The following is a 23,217-nucleotide window of genomic DNA, read 5'->3' as shown; positions in this document are numbered from 1 at the left end:
GAATTATAATTATATAAAATATATTGTTTGTAATATACAATTTTTGTATACATTAATATATAATTTTTTATATTTTCCACATTTAATATATTTATATAATGTGTATTATGGATAATATATTTATATTTACATTATATTTATTACTTAAAATTCATAAAAATTTGAAAGATTAAATTGATATGTCATTTTATATTATAATGAATGTAGTATGACGAATATATTGAAATTAACATATATTTGATTTAAATTTTCCAAAAATATATAATTTTATTTTAAACTTATAAATATATTATTACTATTATATGATGTATATATATATATATATATATATATATATATATATATATATATATATATATATATATATGTATGTATATATGTATATCAATTAAATGCACTATTATTTTATGATATTTTAACAAAAAAATTATAATTTTAGAAAAATAAATAAAAAATATTTTTTTATCAAAATTAATTAAAATCATTGAAATTAATATAATAGCCAAATTGAATACTACAAAATATAAACACATCTCAATGAAATTGAAAAAAATATAAAAAAGGAAAAATCAGAATTAATTTCTAAACTTTAACTAAATAAATATGGCGTTTTCATGATGGATTGACATGACAATACAAGTGACTAATTGTTGGTTCAAATATATAAAGTATTTGATATATATTTATACATATTAAATACATATTAAACTATTCGTAATGCGCAAGTCGCATAATAAATATACAATTTGTGTTATTACTGTGTCCTTGCCATATAGATGGACGATTATTTCAATAAGTAGGACACTTTTGACAGGAATACATACTTGGTTAGTTAAAACCGAGAAAGAAAAAAGAATATTTTATTTTTACGATTATTAATAATATGAAAGATTTCAAAAAGAAAGGATGCATAAATTTAGAAGTTTGTGATAAATATAAAAATAAATAATATATAACCTGTAAAAATGAGCTGGTTACGAAGTAGTCCTTTAAGAACTAGTTTCAGTAAGCAACGTTCAAGAGACTCTCCACCAAAAGACGCTGATCCATCAGCATGTTATGACAGCTTTTGTAAACATTGGCAACAAGCATATGAAATCATATTACGAACATCTGTAAGTTTAATTTTTAAAAAAAATTAAAAAATTTGTAAAACTTTCTTAAAACTTAACATATTAACATATTAACATTTTAAATATTACTAAAAATAATTTTAAAAATAATGTAAAAATATAAAAAATTTCAATTAATATTATATTTAATTGTATTTAATTATTTTGTCATAGCCACCTAAAGGAATATGTAATCAAGATGATGTTCTTGGAGTTGTTAATCATGTAGATCAGATGGCAACACTTTTAGTTTTAGAATTACGTGATTTTAACTTTTACAATAATTATCGACAATCTACAACAGCAACACACTCTCCTTGTTTAGAATATTTATTAAGTGAAAACCTCCTTGTTAAACTTTATGATTGGAATAAATATAATGGAAGGTAGAAACTTTTTTTTAAAAATTTTTTTAAAAAATTTTTTTTTTTAATAATAATTAAGATTTATATATTATATATTATATTATATAAATCTTAATTATATATAATATAATATAATTATATATAAATCTTAATTATATATAATATAATATAATTATATATATTATGTTATATAGCAATAATTAATTATTAAATATTATTAGATAGAAGATATAGATTAGATATTTATTTCATATTATATGTTATTATAAAAAAAATGTTGCAGATTTAATAATGCTGTTTGTTTGGAACAATTAAAATTATATGAACTTTTAGTATCACATAGTGGTACTCTTCTTGCCCATGAACCAGTTGCCAGACCATTGCTACGATTACTTGAAGATTGTGCAAATGATATTATACTATTAGAAGAAAAATTAGTAGTGTTATTAAATCAATTATGTGTTGCTTTAATGCAAAACATGGCATTACTTGATTTATTTTTTCATGCAACAGCAGTAGGAAAAAGCAAGTTAGTAGAATATATGTATATTCATATATTATATCTTATATAAAATGAACTATATAAAGTGTTATAAATTAAATAGTTCATATGTATTAATCATTTTTATCATCAATATTTTTTTTTTATTTTCTTTTGTTTATCAAAATTTTTTGATCAAGAAAAAATATATCTCATTTCTTTTCTTTAGAAATTTATTACAACTTAAATAATTTTTTATGAATTATTTAATTTTAAGTGAAATAAATTTTAGTCAATTTTGAAATGAATGAAAATCATTAATATTTATAGTTGTTTTGAAACAAAAATTTATAATACTTTGTGTGAATTATCTTGTATATTTTTATATTGTATAATAACTGAATTTTTTTTTTAATTTTTTCAGATTTATTATTTTTACATTACTGATACCATATGTACATCGAGAAGGTGCAGTAGGACAACAAGCACGCGATTCTATGTTACTTTGTATGTCTCTTTCTAAAAAAAATGATGATGTTGGTGTATTTATTGCTGATCATTCTAATATATGTCCTGTATGTAATTTTTTTAAAAAAATTAAATTTACGTAAAGAAAGAAAGCAATAATAATAATAATAATAATATTAAAATAAATATTTACATAAATATAATATACAATCATTATATATTTATTCATTTATATTTTTATTGTACTTAAGTTATTAATAAAATTTTATTCTTAATAATTAGGTATTAGCTACAGGTTTAAGTGGGCTATATTCATTGCTGCCAAGAAAATTAGATATTGAAACAGATGATTGGTATCAGTTGACACCAGATGATATTAATGATTTACCAGCATTAATGCACTTAATGAATTCATTGGATTTTTGCAATGCTGTCGCACAAGTTGCACATCCTTTAGTACAAAAACAGTTATTAGAATTTTTATATCATGGTTTTTTGTTACCCGTGATGGGGCCAGCTTTGTTACAGGTGAGTACAATATACATATATTACTTATAATTTTTTTGTGACAAAAATATTTGCTTATATTTTAATTTATAAAATGCATCATTTTACATATAACATATAAATTATATTAAATTTAAATATATATATATATTTTTATTTTATAATTATAACTGATAATTATCAAGTAATTTTACTTACAATAAATTGTAATGTTTTTGTCATTTTACATGTATATGTGGTGAAAGAAGGTATTTACATCATGTTTATTTAAAAATAAATTCATAGTATGGTTAGTAAATTGTTATTATTAAACATATATAAATACAATATTTTCTATTTCATAAATTAATTTTTTTTAATATTATATGTATTAATAATATTATGTAATAATATGTTACATATAATATTATTTAATAAACTATTGATATAACTTATCTTTGAATTTTATACAATTTTATGATAATTTTTATTTCATCTTATTCTTTTTTTTATTTTTATTTATTTATTTAAGAATATCAAATAATTGGTAAATGTTATATTGAATTATATGCAGAATTTATTAATTATTTTTATTTAATAGATTCTTATAGGTTCATGTAGATGTGTTATTAAATGCATATAGCATTTTCAATATGGTGATGGTAAATGTAAACATTAATACCTACTAATTAAGTATTAATAATAAAGCTAATAAAGTTCGAATCATTTATGTTGTGATATGCTTGTTGGTGGCTATCCGGTGACATTTTTATGGTGCTCAGGATTCTATTGGTTTGACCATAAAACAACTAGATGCACAAGAACATCGGGTTAGTACAAAACACTATAATTAGTGCAGCAAATTTTCAATAAAGCATAAATCTCTCAGTTAATGTTAAATTTTTATTATAATATAAATTCTCATTGCAATATATTTTTTATAATAAAATATATATATATTATACTTTAATAATCTTAATAATATTTTAACATAATTTTCTTAATGTTGTTTATTAATGCAAATAAATATTAGTTAAATATTGCATAATATTAATTAATATTTTTTTGATCATATTTTGTTACATAATAATAATAATAATAATAATAATATTAATAGTAATAATTAATAATAATAATAATAATAATATTAATATTAATAGTACAATAATAATAAAACATAAATATAATAATAATAGTACAAGTTTAAGATTTACTGAAATACTATTCTTTAATATTTTAATAATTAAAACTTTTATGAATAACTTATAAATCACATAAATTTTATTAAGAAATATATTTAAAATCTTATATTTATTGATTTTGCATGAGATATTAACATATATTTGTTAAAAAAAAATTATATTTTCTATATATGAATTTTTAAATAAATTATTTTATTATATCATTATCATATCATTATTATTACATTACATTATTATTAATGCAATTTTTAAAATTATATCAATTGCATTTTTTTTTAATTTTAATGCATTTTATCCTTTTTTTAAATTTCTATTTATAAAAATATGTGATTTACAAGTTAGAAATTTAATTTTTCATATAATTTTAATATATTTAAATTTCTATATAGAGGATATAGATGGATCCTATCCTCTATAAATTTCTATAATCATAATATTTTTTTTCTTTTATTATATATCTTTGTGTAAAGAGTTATTGATCATTTATTAATCAGAATTGAATTGAAAGAATTGTTTTGTACAATGGAGTTGCTTTTATTATATGCATAATTTTTAACATTTGCAATACAATTGAAATATGCATATAATATTTATTAATACCATATTAATTAATAATAATTTTTTATTATTTGAATAAATAATAATAATATAATAAATAATTTAAAAATTTTATATGTATTTTTATATTTGTTTTTGAATGATTATAAATTAATTATATATATCTTTTATATAAATAATTTTTAAATATAATAAATAATTAAAATTAAATTTTATTATTTTAATAAAATTATATCTTATTTATTTTATATTATAAAATTGTAAGAATTAATATTATATTTATTAATTAGTATTTATTATTTGTTTATTATATTTATTTATAAGCATTCATAAAATTAATTATATTTCTATATTTAATCAAAATTTTATACTAAATATTATTTTGAAATTATTTTATATTAATAATTAAATTCAGTGTGTTTATTTTTAACTAAATTAATTTGCTATTGACATGTTTGTGTTTGTGAATACTAATATCCTTCTTTTACCACAAAATAAAATTTCAGTATTAAATTGCAAACATTAAGTATAATTTTAGATATTTTATTAATAATTTTTTATTTTTATATATTTTTAATTGTAATTATATAGTAAATATAATTTACATATTTTTAAAAAATTTTATATTTTTGAAAAATTATTTTTTTTATTTTATTCAAATTATCACATAATATATATGTATGTAAAATTATAGGTAAGTAATTTTAACTAACTAAATAACTAATATTACAGACAACAGTGGATGAATTAGTTGCAGCAACAGCATATTTTGATCTATTTCTTCGTTCTGTAACTGAACCTGGTCTTTTACGTTCATTCGTTAGATTTTTGCTTGAAGATAATTATGATGAATGTAGAATATTGGATAGTCTCATTCAAAGGATATCTTCTAGATCACGGGTATATTTTTTATATTTATTATTTATATCATAAGAAATAACCATATTATTTTTTACTAAATATGATTTGTAATAAAAAATCATTTTCTTTTTCTTTTTTAGTTATGTATAGTAACATTGGGATTGTTTGAAACTTTAATCAATTTAAACTGTGAAGACATCATGTTAGAATTATGTTTAGGTGCATTGAACCCTTGTTCTCATGTAATGCTTTCTCAACGTAGAAGATTAAGAGATATAGATCCTTTTGGACGTGCAGCTGAAAAGTTTCTCTCTTTAACTCCAAGTTGCTGTTCTCCACATATAAATATAAATTCTATAAATTCTCAATTCAGTTCTTTACCTAATAATACAACATATGAAAAACAATCAAATGCTACATCTGAATCTTTGAAATCATTACCAGCATCCATAAATTATGGTGTCAGATTATCAGATAGTCTTTATGGGAATTATCATGCATATTTATGTGACGCTCGTCAAAAAATAAGAGCTTGTCGAATCGCTTGTTCTAATTGGTCGTATCAATATAATGGAGAATTACCAAAAGATAGTATTAATAGTAGTGCCACTACTTTAATAGATGACAATACATTATTAGATCAATTTCAAAAAAAAACAGAAAGTAGTAAAGTGTCATTAGAGACATTAAAATTATCAACACCTTCTAATGAAATTAATGAAAATTCATCAATAGATAATATGTTAATTAATATTCAATCTTTGCTAAATGGAAAGGATCTAAATACAATAGAAAAAGATATAAAAGTAGAGCCTCTTATAACAACAGGTATAGAGTTATCATTAGAAGAACAAGCAAAATTGGATGCAGATATTGCTGAATTATTAAATGAAGATACTGGAATATCAGAATGTGTTAAGGAGATGTTATTGATAGATAAAAAGGAACATGATAGTGGCATTGATGATTCAAATACAACCATGAATTCGCTTTTATCATTAGGAGAAAGTAGTGGTTATGAAAGCTTTGCATTCAAAGGTTCATCGCAATCAACTCCAGATAATGAATCTAACGAAGATCGAATAAGCGAACACGAAGAAATAGAAATTGACTCAAACAAAGAACAAAGTATATTTCTTCATAGCATCATAGAATCAAGTTCAATCATACCAGAAGAATTAACAGCAAATAAGCAAAATAAAGAAAATTATCGACAAGATGTATTTAATGGGCAACCGAATGTTGGAATATTTTTGGATGTTCTTTTACGAAAACTTGAATGTATGACAAGTAATAATTTATATGTTAATTTACATTTGACTGGTCTTATCAGCAGATTAGCAATATATCCACAACCTTTATTGCAATCTTTTCTTTTAAATCATTCTCTGGTATTTCAACCTAGTATTAGATCACTTTTTCAGGTTTGTAATTATAAGCATATCTTCATTATTTATGTACTTTATAATACATAATATATAAGTTTATAAAAAAAATTTAAATTCATTAGGTACTTGCATCTTTAAAACATAAAATAGATCAATTTCTTTCGCAACATAATAATGTGGATATATTAGTTGAACAAGCGCGACTGTTTTTAATTAATCGCGAAGATAAATTAGTGAATGCAAGGAAAAACGCGTTAGAAGCTGCTGCTCATTCTCTACCTATTAAAAGAAATTCTTTAAATGGAGAATTTTCAAGAGGTATGATTTATTTTTTAATTATTTAAAATATGAATTAGAAATTATTATTCCCTTATATTACATTAATATAAATTGTATATAAATTAATATTAAATTATTATTTATAATTTTTGTGCAATCTGGAAGTATTCAAAAGATGTATGTATAATAATTATTTATAATATTATATTAAAAATAATATTTATAAATCAATCATATTTGAAGAAATTATACTTTTAGGTGAAACTAAAAGATGGAGTTTAACATCATCTTTTACACAAATGCTTAGACGATCAAGTGGTAATTCTGGTCCAAGTAGTTTAGTTAATACTGTCAATCAATCAACTGGTATATCAGAAAATCAACTAGAAGTTATTGGACATGGTTCTGGATACCGGTAAATACTTTTTTTATGTTTTATTATTCAGACTAAATAAATGTTTTATGTGAAAAGTGTAATAATACTATACTATTTTTTATTCATTAGATATTATACAAAAACATCTTGGCAATCCCCAAACGAAGTAAGTCCAGTACAAAATGTGGTCTTATGTGCAGTTGTATTAGATGAATGGCTAAAAGAATTAGCCGCTATTACACAAGAACATGCAATTATATCTCTTACAAATAATATGGAGTTTAAAGTTTAATATGTAAGATAATTGAAGTACATACAAATTAAAATTCAATTAATAATAGAATAATTCTATATAAAACATTCTTTCCTTCTTACAGGGTTTTAATAAGTAATATGTGATATATTGTTAGATTTATATGTAATAAACCCTATTATAGTGTTATATACAAAATATTTATGTGAAGTTATTGAAAAGAATACAACGATCTTATACATATGGAATATAGCTACAGTCATAAAAATAATATTTTTTATTTTACAATTATAGACATATAAAAGAATTAATTTCGAAAATTAAATTTATATTTTTGTTGATATTATTTAGACATTAACTACTTTTAAAATTATCGAAAAAAAAAATACAAAAAAAGTTTTATTTACTTATTTAAGTGCTTCTAAAATACTAATTAATATTTAAATAATATTGACGGAATTTTATTGTAAAAAATGATTTAGAGCAATTTCCTATATATATATATATATATAAATTAATTTACACATATTACATTATTAAACTATATAATAATTTTTTAGTACGTATATAATAAATTAATCAATTTATTTAAAATTATATGTAAATATATGATTCAACATCAATAGTTCAAAGATTCATCATAAATAGTTCAAAAGAATATAATTAAACACAAAAAAGTGCCAACTCATTATTTTAATATATTATATAATATAATCAATACTTTGGAAATTGTTCCAAATGTTTTTCCAAAATTTAATAATCAAATTATTACGATAATTTTGTTTTAAAAATGAAAATTATAAATAGATTTTATAATATATTTATTCATTTTGCGTTACCTAACAATGCATAATGTATGATAATTACATAGCTTGTTTTTATTGTACTTAATTTAATATGATTGTAATGTTATGTAATTATCGACTAATATATATATCTATAAATATGATTTAAAAATTCAATAACATAAAATATAATACATAAATGACATCTCAAATTATGAATTTTTAAATATGACTGGTTAAAGTTGTAAATCTGAAATTGACTGAAAATAACAATGCAGATGTTTTATAATACTTTTATCCCATATTTTCACTTTTACTATTGTAATATCATAAAGAATATTTTATTATGCAGTTTTTCATTAAAAATATACAATTGCCAAATTTTTACAATATTTGAAACAAAGTATAACTATTTATTTTAATAACCAAAGACAAATCAACAATTGCCAATAATACAATATATTGCACAATTATAAAATATTTGTTTATATATAACATATCAAAATTAATTATTTATATGAATGTTATCTTACTTCAATTTTTATTAACAAATATTTTTTATTTTAAATTAATATTAGCACATTGTAGTTATTAAGAAACAATTAATAACATAAAGGAAGTGTGCATCATAAAATATGAGCATTGAAAAAAATATAAATGTATATTCGGAACGTTTTAAAACTTTTTATTCAATAAGGATATACTTGCTGCATTGTGATATATGAAATTAGATTTATTAGAAATTATTTTTATTAAAATATTTTAATTTTTTTGTCAAATTGAAATATATATTAATATAACTAAGAATTATTAACAATTTTATATCAATATAATGATATGTGCTTTTGAAATGTTTGAATGTAATGCATGTTGTAATATATAAAATAATATTATTTTATATAATTTTGTTTAAATAATATTAAATTTGTAAAATTTTAACATTATAGTATAATAAATAATTTACGAAATTTATTTATATAAAAACAATTTATTATAATAACAATTAATATTTTTTATAAAAAAATATTTTAATATAAATTATATTTTTTATTTTAAAAGTTTTTCTATCAGTGTACTTAATTAATGTATTTTTATTGAAAACATGCAATATTTTCAAACAAAATTATATATATATAATTATATATAAATTATATACTTGCCAATTTATATTATATTAATAATATAATTTAATATTCAATATTATTTCATTATTTTCATTATTGTTATATTTAAGTTTTTAAATAAACTTATATAATGAAATAGTAGAATCAAAATTCAAAAATTTTAGTAATTCAGAATTGCTTATATATTTCAGCATAATTTTTACTTTAATATAATAATAATTTTTCTTTTGTGATAATTTTTGCATTTTTAATTATATTATCTATTTTGCTAAAAAAAAATATTTTATAAAAAATATTTTAATAAATTTGATTAAATTTAAAAAAAAAATAATTTTAAAATCAATTGAATTTTATAATTATTTTATAAATTAAGAAATAATAAATTTGAATTTATATTTTTGCATTTCTGTTTAATTCTAAAAATATATTGTATTTTGTTAAAATAATGTTATATTTGTTGTAATAAATTATATAATTTACAAATTATAATAAAGTTATCCTTACATCTAAAATTTATTTCATCGAAAACACGCATGATATTATAAATTGATTTCTAAATTGACAATAATATCTACTCATAATCAATTAATAATATTCATTTAAAAATAATAAAATAATGTTTCAGTATTTTTCTATATGAAAAAAATTGCAATTATTTTGAAAAGTATAAAAAATTGAAAATGAATAATAATAAAAAAATTTTCTTATTCGTATATACTAAAGTAAATATATAGAAACTTTCATTTATTATATTTATTATTACTTTCATTTATTATATTATATTATATATATTATTTCATTCTTTCTTATATATGTAAATTATAAATTAATTATTACTACTAAATTAAATATTCATATAAAATTTTAATAATTTTAGTAATTAGTTACACAAAATGTATTTTGCAAATATAATAAAAAATAAAATATAATCATGCTACGTAAAAAATCACGAAATATTTTAATAAAAATAAATATTAATGTTACAACTTTTATAAAAAAAATTATATATAAAACTGGTTAAAATTCTATTTAAAAAATATACTTTAAAAGAAAATGAAATATATATAAAATAATCTTAAAGAAACTAAGAAAAAGAATTTTCATTTTTGATTAAATTTATTAAGATTATCTTAATATTAATTACAAAAATTTGTATTTAATAATAATAAAAATTATTGTTAAATATAAATAAATATTGCAATTATTTCTATATATTACTTACATTATATATTACTTTAAATATATAATGATATTGAAAATTATTATAAATTTATTATAAATAAAAATGATTTTTTTAATATTCTTAATTAATTCTTCTATTTATTTTCTTAAATAATAAATATTGCACTGTAATAGAATTAAAAAAATTAATCTTCTTTTTTTTATAAATAGTTTTTTTAATTACTTAAATTTCAAACTTTCTCTTATATAAGTATCTTATATCTATCTTATATCTATGTATCGATCTATATAAATATCTTACTATTTTCTTTTAACAGTATAAAATTAACCGTATTAGTTTACATCTAAAAAATATTACTCGATGCTTCAAAAAAATCAAATATAAAATAAAAAAAAATATTTTAATTATAATTTTTTGAAAAAATACTATTGCACATAAATGTGTTCAATAATTGAATACTTAAAGTAAATTTAGATATGTTTGAGAAAGGTCCAATCATTGCAACGCTTTGATCAACATTCGAGAATAGATGCAGTTTGCGAAAATTGTAATACCAAAAAAAGGCTAGTCTTAATTTAGATATCATATTGTCGATTTTAGACTTCTTTAATTTTTTCTTCCATTTAAATTTATTATTTCGAAAAATAAATTCGTATAATACTTGTGATAAAATCGTCTACATGTACACGTACGTATATTAAAAGTATAATTTTCTATTTGCATTACTATATAAAATTGAATAAAATTTGATAAATAAATATTATAATTTGCAATTGTACTTAATTATTATAATCTTATATTTCTAATCATATTAATTATTATTAATGTATGTATATTTCAATCATTAACATTCTTTTATGATAAATGTTATTTATGCATATTCACAAACGGCACACCTAGTTTAATGTAAAAATATTTTATATTGCAAGTCATAATAATATTAAATTATAATAATATATTAACATTAAATTTTGTTATTTTATTAATTTTATCATATTTTAAATATCATTGTATTTAATTTCATTATTTAATTATATATATTTTGATATTAATATTTTTTAAAATAATTGCAATATTTAAATTAATTTTAAGAATTTTAACATATATTTATTTACATGTATTACTAATTAAAAAATTAAAAGTAATATATGTTTAATGTAATATGTAATATATTAATATAATTATTAACATAAATTTAAAATAAATTAATAGCAGTTAATCATAATTTTTCATAAAATATATTATTATATTTTTAGAAAATTTATATATAATATACTTTGACATAAAAAATATTCATGCCTTTTTGTTTGGGAAATTATACAACTCGTAATATGGAAGAATATGCTGTAGTATCTGATATATCAGTTGTAGATGTTTATGATATTGCATCTGAAATAGGAAAAGAATGTGAGAAACTTATAGATTCATATGGAGTAGAATCTGTAACCAATCTTATGCCAAAAGTAATACATGCATTAGAATTATTAGAAAATCTTGCAACCAAAAATGAACGTGAAAATACTACAGTCCAAGAATTACGTGCAAAGATTTCACAATTAGAAAATGATAAAATTGGAAAAGCTGAAGATAGGCAGAGATTTGAAAAGGTATTTTATTTATAAATATTATTTACATTAAATCAATTATAAATTTATATATATGAAATTTGTTTAATTTTTTATCAATCAAAGATATTTACTTCTTATAGGAATTAGAACAAATTGAAGAACATTGGCGTCAAGAATCTCGTGATTTAGTAGAAATGGTTACAAGATTACAAGAAGAAAATAGACGACTATCAGAAGCTTTGCAGGAATCACGTAGTGATAGTCAGTACAGCAGTAAACAAAGTACTAACAATCTTTTCTCTACTAACACAATTCTAGAAATATCCTATTATATAAATCTATATTTATAATTCATCAATTAAATAATTATATATTAATAATAAATATATCAATAAATATATTTTTAGCTTTCACAGCTAGTCAAGAAGTTGATATCGCAGTATTGCAACATTTAAGATCTATGATAGACAAACAAAGAGATCAAATTCGAGGAAGAGATAAAGAACTGTTACAAAAAAATTCGGAAATAGAAAATGTAAATTGGTACTTATGATCATATGTGTAATTTGTAATTATTATAATTAAGTATTACTTTTTTTAAATATGATATGTATTATGATTCTTTTTTTTCAACATGTTCGCGACAACATGTTTTATTTGTAGCAGTTATATATTTGTTATATAGTCACTGACTATATTTATATGTTGAGAAAATATTTTAACTTCAAAATAAATGTATGATATAATGAATATGTTTCGCGAACGTATCAAATATTAGTAAATTATTTTAATTTATTTTTATAATTTTTAAAGCTGACAGGACAAGTTGAAAAACTCGGAGTTGTTGGTCGAGAATTAAAACGAAAACAACGTCAAGCACAAATGCAAGCACGAGGTTTAGTAGAGGAAAGAGCAGATTTCTTAGCTCAATTGCAAGATCAAAATCGTGAATTGATAAATCTTCGAGCTCGACTTGGTTTAGCAAAAAAAGAAAATGAAGATTTAAGTAAATTGCAGGGTTGTCCAGATTTAACTAATAAGGCTGTATATGATCTTGATGATCCAGATAGACCAAGATTTACTACTGCTGAATTAAAAGAAATTTTACATGAACGAAATGAATTGAAAGCTAGAGTATCAGATTTGGAAGATGAATTAGAACTATATCGACCAAAACCTGAAATGTACATATATATGTTATAATAATTTGTCTTTTTCTATATTATAATAAAAATTTTTTAATATTATAGAATTTAATATTATAATTCAAATTATATATTTTTTTTAATTATAGAGTTGAAGATGATAAAGATGCTCCTGTACAAGGTCCTCTTCCTTATGAACCAGATGATGCACCTTGGAAGAAGACATCTGAATCTGGAATTCGTAAATTGTAAGTATATAAAAAAAAACTTATATAAAATATTTATAAAAATTATAAAATTTATTCCAATTTTTAATAATTATATCTGCTTTCCAGTTTCCGGAAAATTTTCTCAGAATCTAGCAGTAGTTTTTTAGTTGGTAGTAGCCCACGTCGAAGTCTTTCTAGTTTATCAAAAATGGCTCTTTCTGGAAACAGTACATATGATGAATCTGTATAATGATTTTCAAACAAACGATTTTTAACATCTTATGAGAATTGATTAAATATAACATTTTTGCATTTATTGATTTTATATTTCGATAATGATGCATAATCATAATTATTTTAATGAATTAAAAGTCTTTTTTTTTTTTTTTGAATTATTGATTATAACAATTATTTGATTAACTAAAAATAAGTTTTAAATATGATATGATTTAAACAATTTAGATAGAAGTATAAATATTCATGTATGTGCAACATATTATCTACTATCTAAAATAATTTAGAATGAATTACATACATAAATATATAAATATACATTTTTTTTTTAAATTGATGTGCCTCCAAAGTTAAAAATGTTAATATAATAATGACTTATTATTTTTTTTTAGTAATATATAAATTATAAGTGACATATAAAATTTTAGATAAAATTTATCTGATTTATTAAAAATACGATAGATTCTTTTTTTTTTTTTAATTCCAGAAAAATTGGTTTTTATCATCTTGGAATTTAATAATTTGTTTTTATATTTATTTTATGCATTTTATTAATACTTTTAGTATTAATTATTATTAATATTATTATTAGAAGTATACAAAAGTATAAAAAAATACTGATAAATAATATACTAAATGTATCTTTATCAATACAAAATATTTAATGTTGTAGTGAATATAAGAAATTGTGTGGTTAATAATTATTTTTAATTCTTTATATTTATAGATAGGTTTATTTTTTTTAACTTTTGTTTAAACTTTTTTGTTTTTAACTTTTGTTTAGTTTAAAATTCACTTAAAAATTTTTTAATTAAATTTTAATTAAAATTTGAATGTATTTAAACAATATTAAATGATATTGTGATATTGTATTTATTTTTTATAATTTGTGCTATGAAATATGAAATGTCAAAATAAAGATAAATTATAATTAGAAATTGTAAATAGGATTTAAAAATTATAAACGTAGATATTTAATATAATATATAATGATACAATAAATAATAACAGTAGTTTATGAAAACTAGTTAATGAAAACATATGATAAGTAAAAACATATTCAAATTCAATTAATAAAATATAATAGTATTAGTGACTTCTTATATAGATATATGAATTGAAATTACTAAAAAAAAGAAAAAAAAAAATCAAAATAGTTGTCACTATCAATTTAAACATATTTAAAGAAAAACCTATAAAAAATTTAATAATATTTTAAATTTGAAAGTTTTTATAATATGCATATTGTATGTTATATGAAAATATAATTATTATTAATCATTAAAAATATAATTATTAATTTTGTTACTGTGAATTAACATTTAAATTTTTTAAATTTATTATTTTTTTATAAAATTTTAATGTTTTTAAAATATTTTATTATTTTTTAAATGTTATAATATAAAATTAAAAAATTTATGAAATATGTATTTTTAAACATTTATAAACATACTTATAAATATTTTTAATTAAACAGCTTTAAATTTAACAAGATATATAAAATAAATTTAAAAAATTAAAAATATGTTATAACTTTAGTTACAAATAATAAAACATATTTGTAAGTGAAGTTATATTTTGCAAAATAAATATATATTTATTTTATAACAAAATATATGTTCTGTTTAAATATAATTTATTAAAATCATTATATAATTCTAGTCCTATTACATGTGCCTACTACATAAATGTATTTATCTTGCATTTATTTAACAAATTTTTTTAAATAATTGATAAATTTATGATAACTGATATGAATTTTGTCTGAATACATTTTATTATAATTATTCAATCAATAAATCTTTTGCAAAATATATTAATTCAAAGTAATAATCTTTATAATATAAAAGAAACTAAACCAAATAAAATTTCATATAGATATGTAAAATTTTAAATAGAATATTAGAATATATTAAATATACTTATTGTTATAATAATAATGTATAATTTTTATGTAGAAAAATATTTATACATGTAACATATTATATTGTAATTAAACAAAAGCTTCATTTACACATAATTAAATATAAATGAAATCTATGATTTATGGTACATAAATAATGAAGGTTAATATTTGTATTTTCTACTGAAATATCATAGTAAATAAAGAAAAAATTCTTTTCAATAAATTTCGAAATATATATACATTGTAATATTATAAGAATTTAAATGTTAAAATAGATTTTAATAATCTGTATTAATTTTTTCTTGTATTGTTAAAGAATTAATAAAATATCATAAAATACAGAAATAAATAATAATAATAATATAAAAAAAATATATATATATAAGTGCCAAAGAATATACAAATGTTTTATGTATTATTTGACAATTTATTTATATTCTATGAATAATTCTATTAATAAATTTATTAGGACAATTGTAATACTTTTCAATATACTATAACTGTTATTAACATGCAAGTTTGATGCCTTAACATCTATAGAACTGAAACTTTATTGTAATCAGTTCTTTAAAAATAAATAGTTTTGTTCTAAGAATTGTTGTTTTTCATAATTTCATATGAAATAATATATTTAGATACTACTAATAATTTGTATATAATATTAAATTCCCTTTTAGATAAAAATAATTAAGATTTAAAAAACCAATATTGTCAAGTACATTTAATAGTTTATAAAAAGAATTATGATTGAGGTAGTATTCTGATATTTCGTATATTTGGAAGAACTATTCTCAAAAAAAAAAACAAATTTTAAAAATGATTTCTAGTTCTTTTTAAATAATTCGATAAATAATTAATAACAAAAATTGGTTTCAGGGTATAAAAAATAAAAATGTATTAAAATGTGTGTCGAAGTGTTAAAAAAATGTAATGATATAAGATTTAGCACCATTTAAAAGCCTACATTATTATCATATTATAATACAACATATATAAAATACTTTGCGCTTATTTTTTAGAACATAAAATAGAACAAATTAAAGATGCCTTCTTTGTTACAAAACTTATAAAATAAATTAATATTTATAAAATATGGAGTTGACTAGTATGTTATAAATCTACATTGTTCAAATTAGCTGCAGATCCAGTTGGCAAATCTGGCGGTACAAATTTACCAATAGGTTGTATAGCTTGTCTTTGTTCTGCTAATTTCCTCATTTCTTGTCTAAGTTTACTTAAAATAGCATGATTTGGCTGATTAACTGCAGCTTTACCTTGCAACAATGTGATTTCTTGTTCTAGTTGTTTTTTTTCTTTAAAGGATTTTACACTTCGAGATCCATAAAGTCTTAATAAAGAACCCCAAGATTGAATGTGAGGATGCATAAGTTGCAAAATAGCTTGTGCTGCTCGTTGTTTACCATCTTTTTTATTACGACATACCTAAAATCAAGTTTTTATAAACATATTAGAATTGAAAATATTTATTATATGAGAGAAACAAAATGAAAATATTAATAACTTTATGCATTTTTTCTTAAGAAAATAGATAAAAATATAAATTAATTATAAAATCTATAAATTTTAAAATTATGATTAAATTTACTTACAACAGTAGCTTCATGTTTGCCAACACGCATTGTAAATTCATTGCGTTGATGTTTTAATGTATTTACAGAATAATTAATATGCATATCACCTAGGCCATAATTTCGTTGAAGACAAGTAATTAAAATAGCATGTGGTGATGGTTCAGTTGTTTTAGCACAAAATTCTGCGACTCGTGGATCAGTAATTGAGATTTCATCAAAAAATGATAAATCTGCATCAGAATTTGCTCTAGATGCTTTAATCATTCGGTTATTATTACCAGAAACTGTATCTCCGCCATTGTCACCAGAAATTTTATCTCTCATTTGAGGAATTAAAATTTCAAGAGTTTTTCGAGCAGCATTAGCTTTTGCCTGTTTTTTGCTACTACCAAAACCACTCCCATATTCCATATCATTTATACAAACAACTGCAGAGTATGGAGTTGCTGCATTTTCTGAAATTAATTATTTAATAATATAGATTACTTTTTCTTTTATTAATTTTTTTTTTTACTATTCAAACAAGACATTTTAAATAAATTAAAAAAAAATATATATATATAAATAAATAAATAAATATATATATATGTGTGTGTGTATTTAATATTTTAATATACTTAAAAAATTAAAAAATTATTTTTGTTTAACTCACCTAATTCTTTAAATTTATAAGTAGGTTGTTTTTTAAGTGCATGTTGCACATATTCATGAAGTATACAAACATAACTTTTGCCAGAAGGATTCATTATCCAATGTTTTGGTGGTCTTTGTCCAGTATTATCATCTCCAGCATTACCACTACTACTTCCTGCTAGACCAGAACTACTAACTGGAAATGTTATTAATTTTGTTCCATCAGGTAAAGTAGGTCGTTCAAGTTGTTTGCGATGTTTTTTATTTTTTGTGAATTTCCTTCTTGCTGACCATGATCTAATTAATAATTAAGATAATAATTAAGATTTTTTTTAAAATATATTAAATATTATATATTTATTATGTTAATTACATTATATATCATATTAGTACTATTAAATATTATTTAATATATACTTACTGAAATCTCATTACTTTAATAGCTTTAAATCGAAATAATGATTGACAATAATTCCTTAATTGTTCACTATCCAATGAATGTGCTGCTCGATTTTCTTGAATTGTTTCAATTTTTGCACTTGGAAGGCTACAAACTTCTGCATTTGGATCACGTTCTTTTTGTTTTTTTCTTTCTTCTTCTTCTTCATGAAGAGCTCTTTTATATTGAAGGCAAGGTATTGCACTAACAGGTACTTCATGTTTTCTTACACTGCCAGGTCCAAGAAAGTATGGTTTTGCAAGAGTACAAACTCTACTTTGCTTATGTAAATATAAAGGCATTCCACTATTATGTGTCACTTGTACCCAACCTTCTGGAAGTACGTCAAAGTGATTATGTCCAATTTCTGTAAAAGAAATAGTATTATTATAAATTATATGTTATATGAATTTTTCCTTTTATAAATAATATTAAAAATGATAGTGTTATAAATAGTGTTATAGTTTTTATATAAAATTAAGATGTTTTTACATTAAACATTTATTAAAATACTTAATCTGTAAAGCTACCTACCATCTAAGACAAGTTTTACTTTTTCTTCATATGGTACACTATCCTTCTTGTCTTTTCTTTTGCCTTTAAATTCTTCTGGTAAACCTAATAGTAGCACATAATACTTAACTAAAAAAATACTCTGCAGCTGCATGATCTATATAAGAAGTACAAAAATAAATAACAAATAATCTTTTTTTTTTTTTTCCTTTTTATAATTTTATCTCAGATATATATAACTTTTATAATTTAAATCTATTTTTATAAATAAATTTATAAATTTATTTTATAAATTATATATTGTGTTTACTATAATCTATTTAATATCTTTATACTTTACCTCAGAAAATAATAAAAATATTTATTTCCATAATTGATTAGTCTGAAATATTAAAGTTTACCTTCTTCAAGCATGGCTTCAATTTCTTCATCAGGTACATCAGAATCCATACTTTCATTAGTATCAGAATCCATATCACAGCAATTTTGATCTGGATGGCGTTCTAAATCATCCAAAACATCAAATTGTCTTAAATCATCTGTAGCTGTAATACTGTCTGGATTAGACTCCATAATACAATCTTCAGTGGTAAAACCATTGTATACATTTATATCATCAGTAGATATAGTTTCTTCTTCCATTATATCACTACAATTACTTTTATCTGACATTCTACTTTGATTATCAGTATTTATTTCCAATATGCTTTGTTGATTATCCAAAACTGTTTCGTTTATGTTTTCACTTTGAGCCATAGTTGATTCAGGAATCTCTTCAGGAACTTCTTTATTAATCTCCATTATATGTACAAAGAATCTGCTAAAATACTGTAAGATCTAATTATCTGTAGTATATACATATATACATAAAATTTTAATTATAATAATCTTGACTAAATATTTAGCTCATTTGTATAATAATAAGCAAATTATCAATCATCTTTGTGTGCAGCAAAATTTATTATTTAAAATATTAAACACAATCTCTGTATATAATAACCCATGGATTAAATAATATTAAGCACGTTGTATGGCCACACCACTTTCACCAATGAGGCCAAAGTCCAATCAATTTGAAACCACTTTAAAAATGGCAACGAAAATTGGACATTTGCATTAGTGTTAGCAGTTTGGGGCCTATTATATATCCATGAGTACATATTGCACAAATAATACATTGTATTGTTAGAATATTGTAGAATGTAGTTGACACAGGTGGTTGCCTCCGAAACTAGACAGGAACAACATTGAAAAATTGAACCTGTTACTAGTCCGAATTATGCACTAATGGTAAAAAAATTAAATTTATTAAAGTAATATATCAAATTTTCTTCTCATAATAAGCTAAACAAATTGTATAGAATTTTTATTTTTTTATTTATATATATATATATTATATATATATATTATATATATTATATATATATATTAATAACATATAATAATTTAAAAAATATATAAAATATTCATAAAAATATAATATAATGTTATTACAAAGATATGTTAAGAAAATAATTAGAAGATATAAAATAATTAGAACATATAAAGTTCTAATTATATAAATTTTGTTATGAAATTTTTGATTTCATAATTCATATAAATTAAATGAATATATAATTTAAAAAAAACTTGTTTTAAATTAAATCATAAATAAGAGATTATTAAATGAATAATTATTTTATGAATAATTATAATAATACATAAAAAGCATAATATTTTAGAAATATCTAAATTTTTTATATATTTCTATAGAAAATTAAAAAAAAAACAGATAATTTTCGTGTTTAATAAATCATAAATCAATATTATGATACATCATCATTAATTTCATGTAGCTCCGTGAAAATACCTTTATGTATATCTCAATATATATATTTCTGAAAATTATAAACACTAGTAGTACACTAGTAGTTCACTTTAATAATATAGAATTAGAGATATAGATTATTTCAAATATTCTCGTTTACTGAAAATTTCTTAAAATTTGTAATTTTAGAAAAAAAATTTTTATAATAGTCTTATTTGGAACACATAATATTATAAGCACTTAATTATTTAAAATTAAAATAAAATTATATTCATTTTATTTATAATTTTAATTGCATTTCACGAAATAACACAATGGAATAAAAACTTTTATGCTTTAACACTATCTTACATGCCTAGTTTGTGCTCGTTATATTTAATAATTTCTTTCTTCTCAATAGCGCTGATGTCTCTTCTTATTCTGAATCGATAATGTCGCATGTGATACAAGAATGATAATGGTGACTATAGTCTTATTGATGACTATATATACCATAGACAAGATACAGCAATAGATTTAGTACTCAATGTATTTTTTGTCTTATGCCTAGAACCTTTTTATCATTTTAATATTATTTTTAATATTACCATTTCAAAATAAGTTTATATGTGATAAAATTGAAAAAAAAATGTTGAATTTAAATTTCATTATAAAATTATAAATGAAATAAAACATAAAAATATTCTGTTACAAAATATTTTATGGGCATAAATGAAATATTGCATTTTATATATGTATTTATATAGATTATATTTATAGATTAGATATTTATAGATATAATATAGATTATATTATAAACTTAGAAATATATTTATTTTGTTTATATTAAAAATTAAAATGTATTCATGATTTAAATTTGAAACATTGAATTCATTATTGATTCATTAACATTACTTCATTTATGATCATATGACAAGAATGAATATAAATAATAGAAAAAAAATAACTTAAAAATTGGAATCAATGTCATTTTTAAAATGCTTTAGATGAAACACAAAAATAAAATAAATAATAAAAGAAACAAAATAAAAATAAGTTAAAAACTGATCGTCAGCACCATTTTTTGAATATTTTCGAAAAAATTTTGTACTTAAGATGATATTGACATAAACTAAATATAAAAATGTCTATCATAAAAATATCTTTATCTATATAATTTTATCTAGTCTATATCTAGTTTGTGGTATTGATTTTTAGTTTTTATTTTATTTTATTTTATTTTTGAAGAGATATTTTTGGTATTTAAAAGATATTCATAACCAATTCTTATTTTATTTTTCTCCTTCTTTTATTATTTATTTTTTTTGTTTATATAAAGTGCAAAATTTATGCTTAAAAGATGATTATGATATTTAATTTTATTATTTTTCCTATATCTTATTTATAATTTTATTTATAATAATATATTTTATTCGAATTAAGTAATAAAAATATTTTGAAGTTTATTCTATATTTAATTTTTCATGTTAAATTGTAATTAATTTCATAGGATACTAAACATCTTTTTATATATTTTTTGCATTGTATTATGTATTTTTCAAATCTTTAACTTTCAAATATATATATATTTTTTTAATATAAGATCAGAAAATATTTTTTTATACATGAATAAAAAAATTAGTTAATTTTAATAAAAAATTAATTGAAATTTCATATTTTTTATAATATAATTAAATCCAATTTTAATTTGAAAAATCATTCGCGAATTTCTGATCATTAACAGATTCCAGAGATCTCCCTAACATATATTAAAAATTATTGTTCTGAATAATATAAGTAATATATGAATATAAAATAAATATATAATTTAGAAATTGAATTTAAGTAAACTAAAATTTAAATTTTTATATAATTAATTTTATTATATTTTTAAAATTATTTATAAATAATTACAGATCTTATAATTTTTTTTTTATTTAATATACATGAATACACTTAAAATCATTCTATGAAGATATATAATTACATACATTTTTTTACAGGTACTATTTTTTTAATATTTATTTTTCAATCTTCTAAGCACATCAAAAACGAAAATCACTATTATTGCATGTAATTTTATTTTTTTTAAAAATCAGACAAAAATATTATTTTAATCAGCCATATAATTTATATTTAAGTAGTAATATTTATAATTTTTCAAAAGTATATATGTGTCTATATGTGGCTGTAAATTCTTTCATTTTATATATAGTACTTAAAATGTTTGTAGAAATATTTACAGTTCATATGATATTTAAATATCTTATA

The 23,217-nt window shown here is 19.4% G+C and overlaps 3 protein-coding genes across 9 annotated transcripts; 2 read left to right on the top strand and 1 right to left on the bottom strand.

Moving 5' to 3' along the window:
- The first annotated feature begins 579 nt into the window (after window positions 1-579).
- Window positions 580-8,226, top strand: LOC412284 (UPF0518 protein AAEL005291). Of its 4 annotated transcripts, XM_006559617.3 has the most exons (13): window positions 580-1,115; window positions 1,287-1,498; window positions 1,761-2,006; window positions 2,383-2,533; window positions 2,709-2,954; window positions 3,695-3,742; window positions 5,405-5,572; window positions 5,674-6,957; window positions 7,044-7,239; window positions 7,366-7,377; window positions 7,459-7,615; window positions 7,706-7,871; window positions 7,954-8,226. In XM_006559617.3, the coding sequence occupies exons 1-12, from the start codon at window positions 966-968 to the stop codon at window positions 7,866-7,868; spliced, it is 3,033 nt and encodes a 1,010-aa protein (XP_006559680.1). In that variant the 5' UTR covers window positions 580-965; the 3' UTR covers window positions 7,869-7,871; window positions 7,954-8,226. The 4 variants fall into 4 exon arrangements, with proteins under 4 accessions (XP_006559680.1, XP_016769251.1, XP_395745.4 ...); XM_016913762.2 differs by lacking the exon at window positions 3,695-3,742 and having other exon boundaries at window positions 581-1,115; XM_395745.7 differs by lacking the exon at window positions 7,366-7,377 and having other exon boundaries at window positions 581-1,115.
- A 2,985-nt stretch (window positions 8,227-11,211) lies between these two features.
- Window positions 11,212-14,166, top strand: LOC410142 (RILP-like protein homolog). Of its 2 annotated transcripts, none has more exons than XM_026442344.1 (7): window positions 11,212-11,609; window positions 12,178-12,528; window positions 12,630-12,750; window positions 12,897-13,024; window positions 13,303-13,673; window positions 13,784-13,882; window positions 13,970-14,166. In XM_026442344.1, exons 2-7 carry the CDS (start codon window positions 12,217-12,219, stop codon window positions 14,091-14,093), a joined length of 1,155 nt encoding a protein of 384 aa, XP_026298129.1. In that variant the 5' UTR covers window positions 11,212-11,609; window positions 12,178-12,216; the 3' UTR covers window positions 14,094-14,166. The 2 variants fall into 2 exon arrangements, with proteins under 2 accessions (XP_026298129.1, XP_026298128.1); XM_026442343.1 differs by having other exon boundaries at window positions 12,630-12,771.
- Window positions 14,167-16,888: 2,722 nt separating this feature from the next.
- On the bottom strand, window positions 16,889-21,422 carry LOC414009 (microprocessor complex subunit DGCR8). 3 transcript variants are annotated; one of them, XM_006559612.2, is made up of 7 exons: window positions 21,319-21,422; window positions 19,562-19,980; window positions 19,182-19,265; window positions 18,630-19,014; window positions 18,228-18,505; window positions 17,594-18,030; window positions 16,889-17,426 (listed from the first exon to the last, which is right to left on the bottom strand). In XM_006559612.2, the coding sequence occupies exons 1-7, from the start codon at window positions 21,405-21,407 to the stop codon at window positions 17,094-17,096; spliced, it is 2,025 nt and encodes a 674-aa protein (XP_006559675.1). In that variant the 5' UTR covers window positions 21,408-21,422; the 3' UTR covers window positions 16,889-17,093. The 3 variants fall into 3 exon arrangements, with proteins under 3 accessions (XP_006559675.1, XP_006559676.1, XP_006559678.1); XM_006559613.2 differs by having other exon boundaries at window positions 19,562-19,977; XM_006559615.3 differs by lacking the exon at window positions 21,319-21,422 and having other exon boundaries at window positions 19,182-19,317; window positions 19,562-19,751.
- Window positions 21,423-23,217: the final 1,795 nt, after the last annotated feature.

Source organism: Apis mellifera, linkage group LG8, assembly GCF_003254395.2.
Source record: "Apis mellifera strain DH4 linkage group LG8, Amel_HAv3.1, whole genome shotgun sequence".
NCBI lineage: Eukaryota > Metazoa > Arthropoda > Insecta > Hymenoptera > Apidae > Apis > Apis mellifera.
This window is presented reverse-complemented; position numbering and strand designations above follow the sequence as displayed.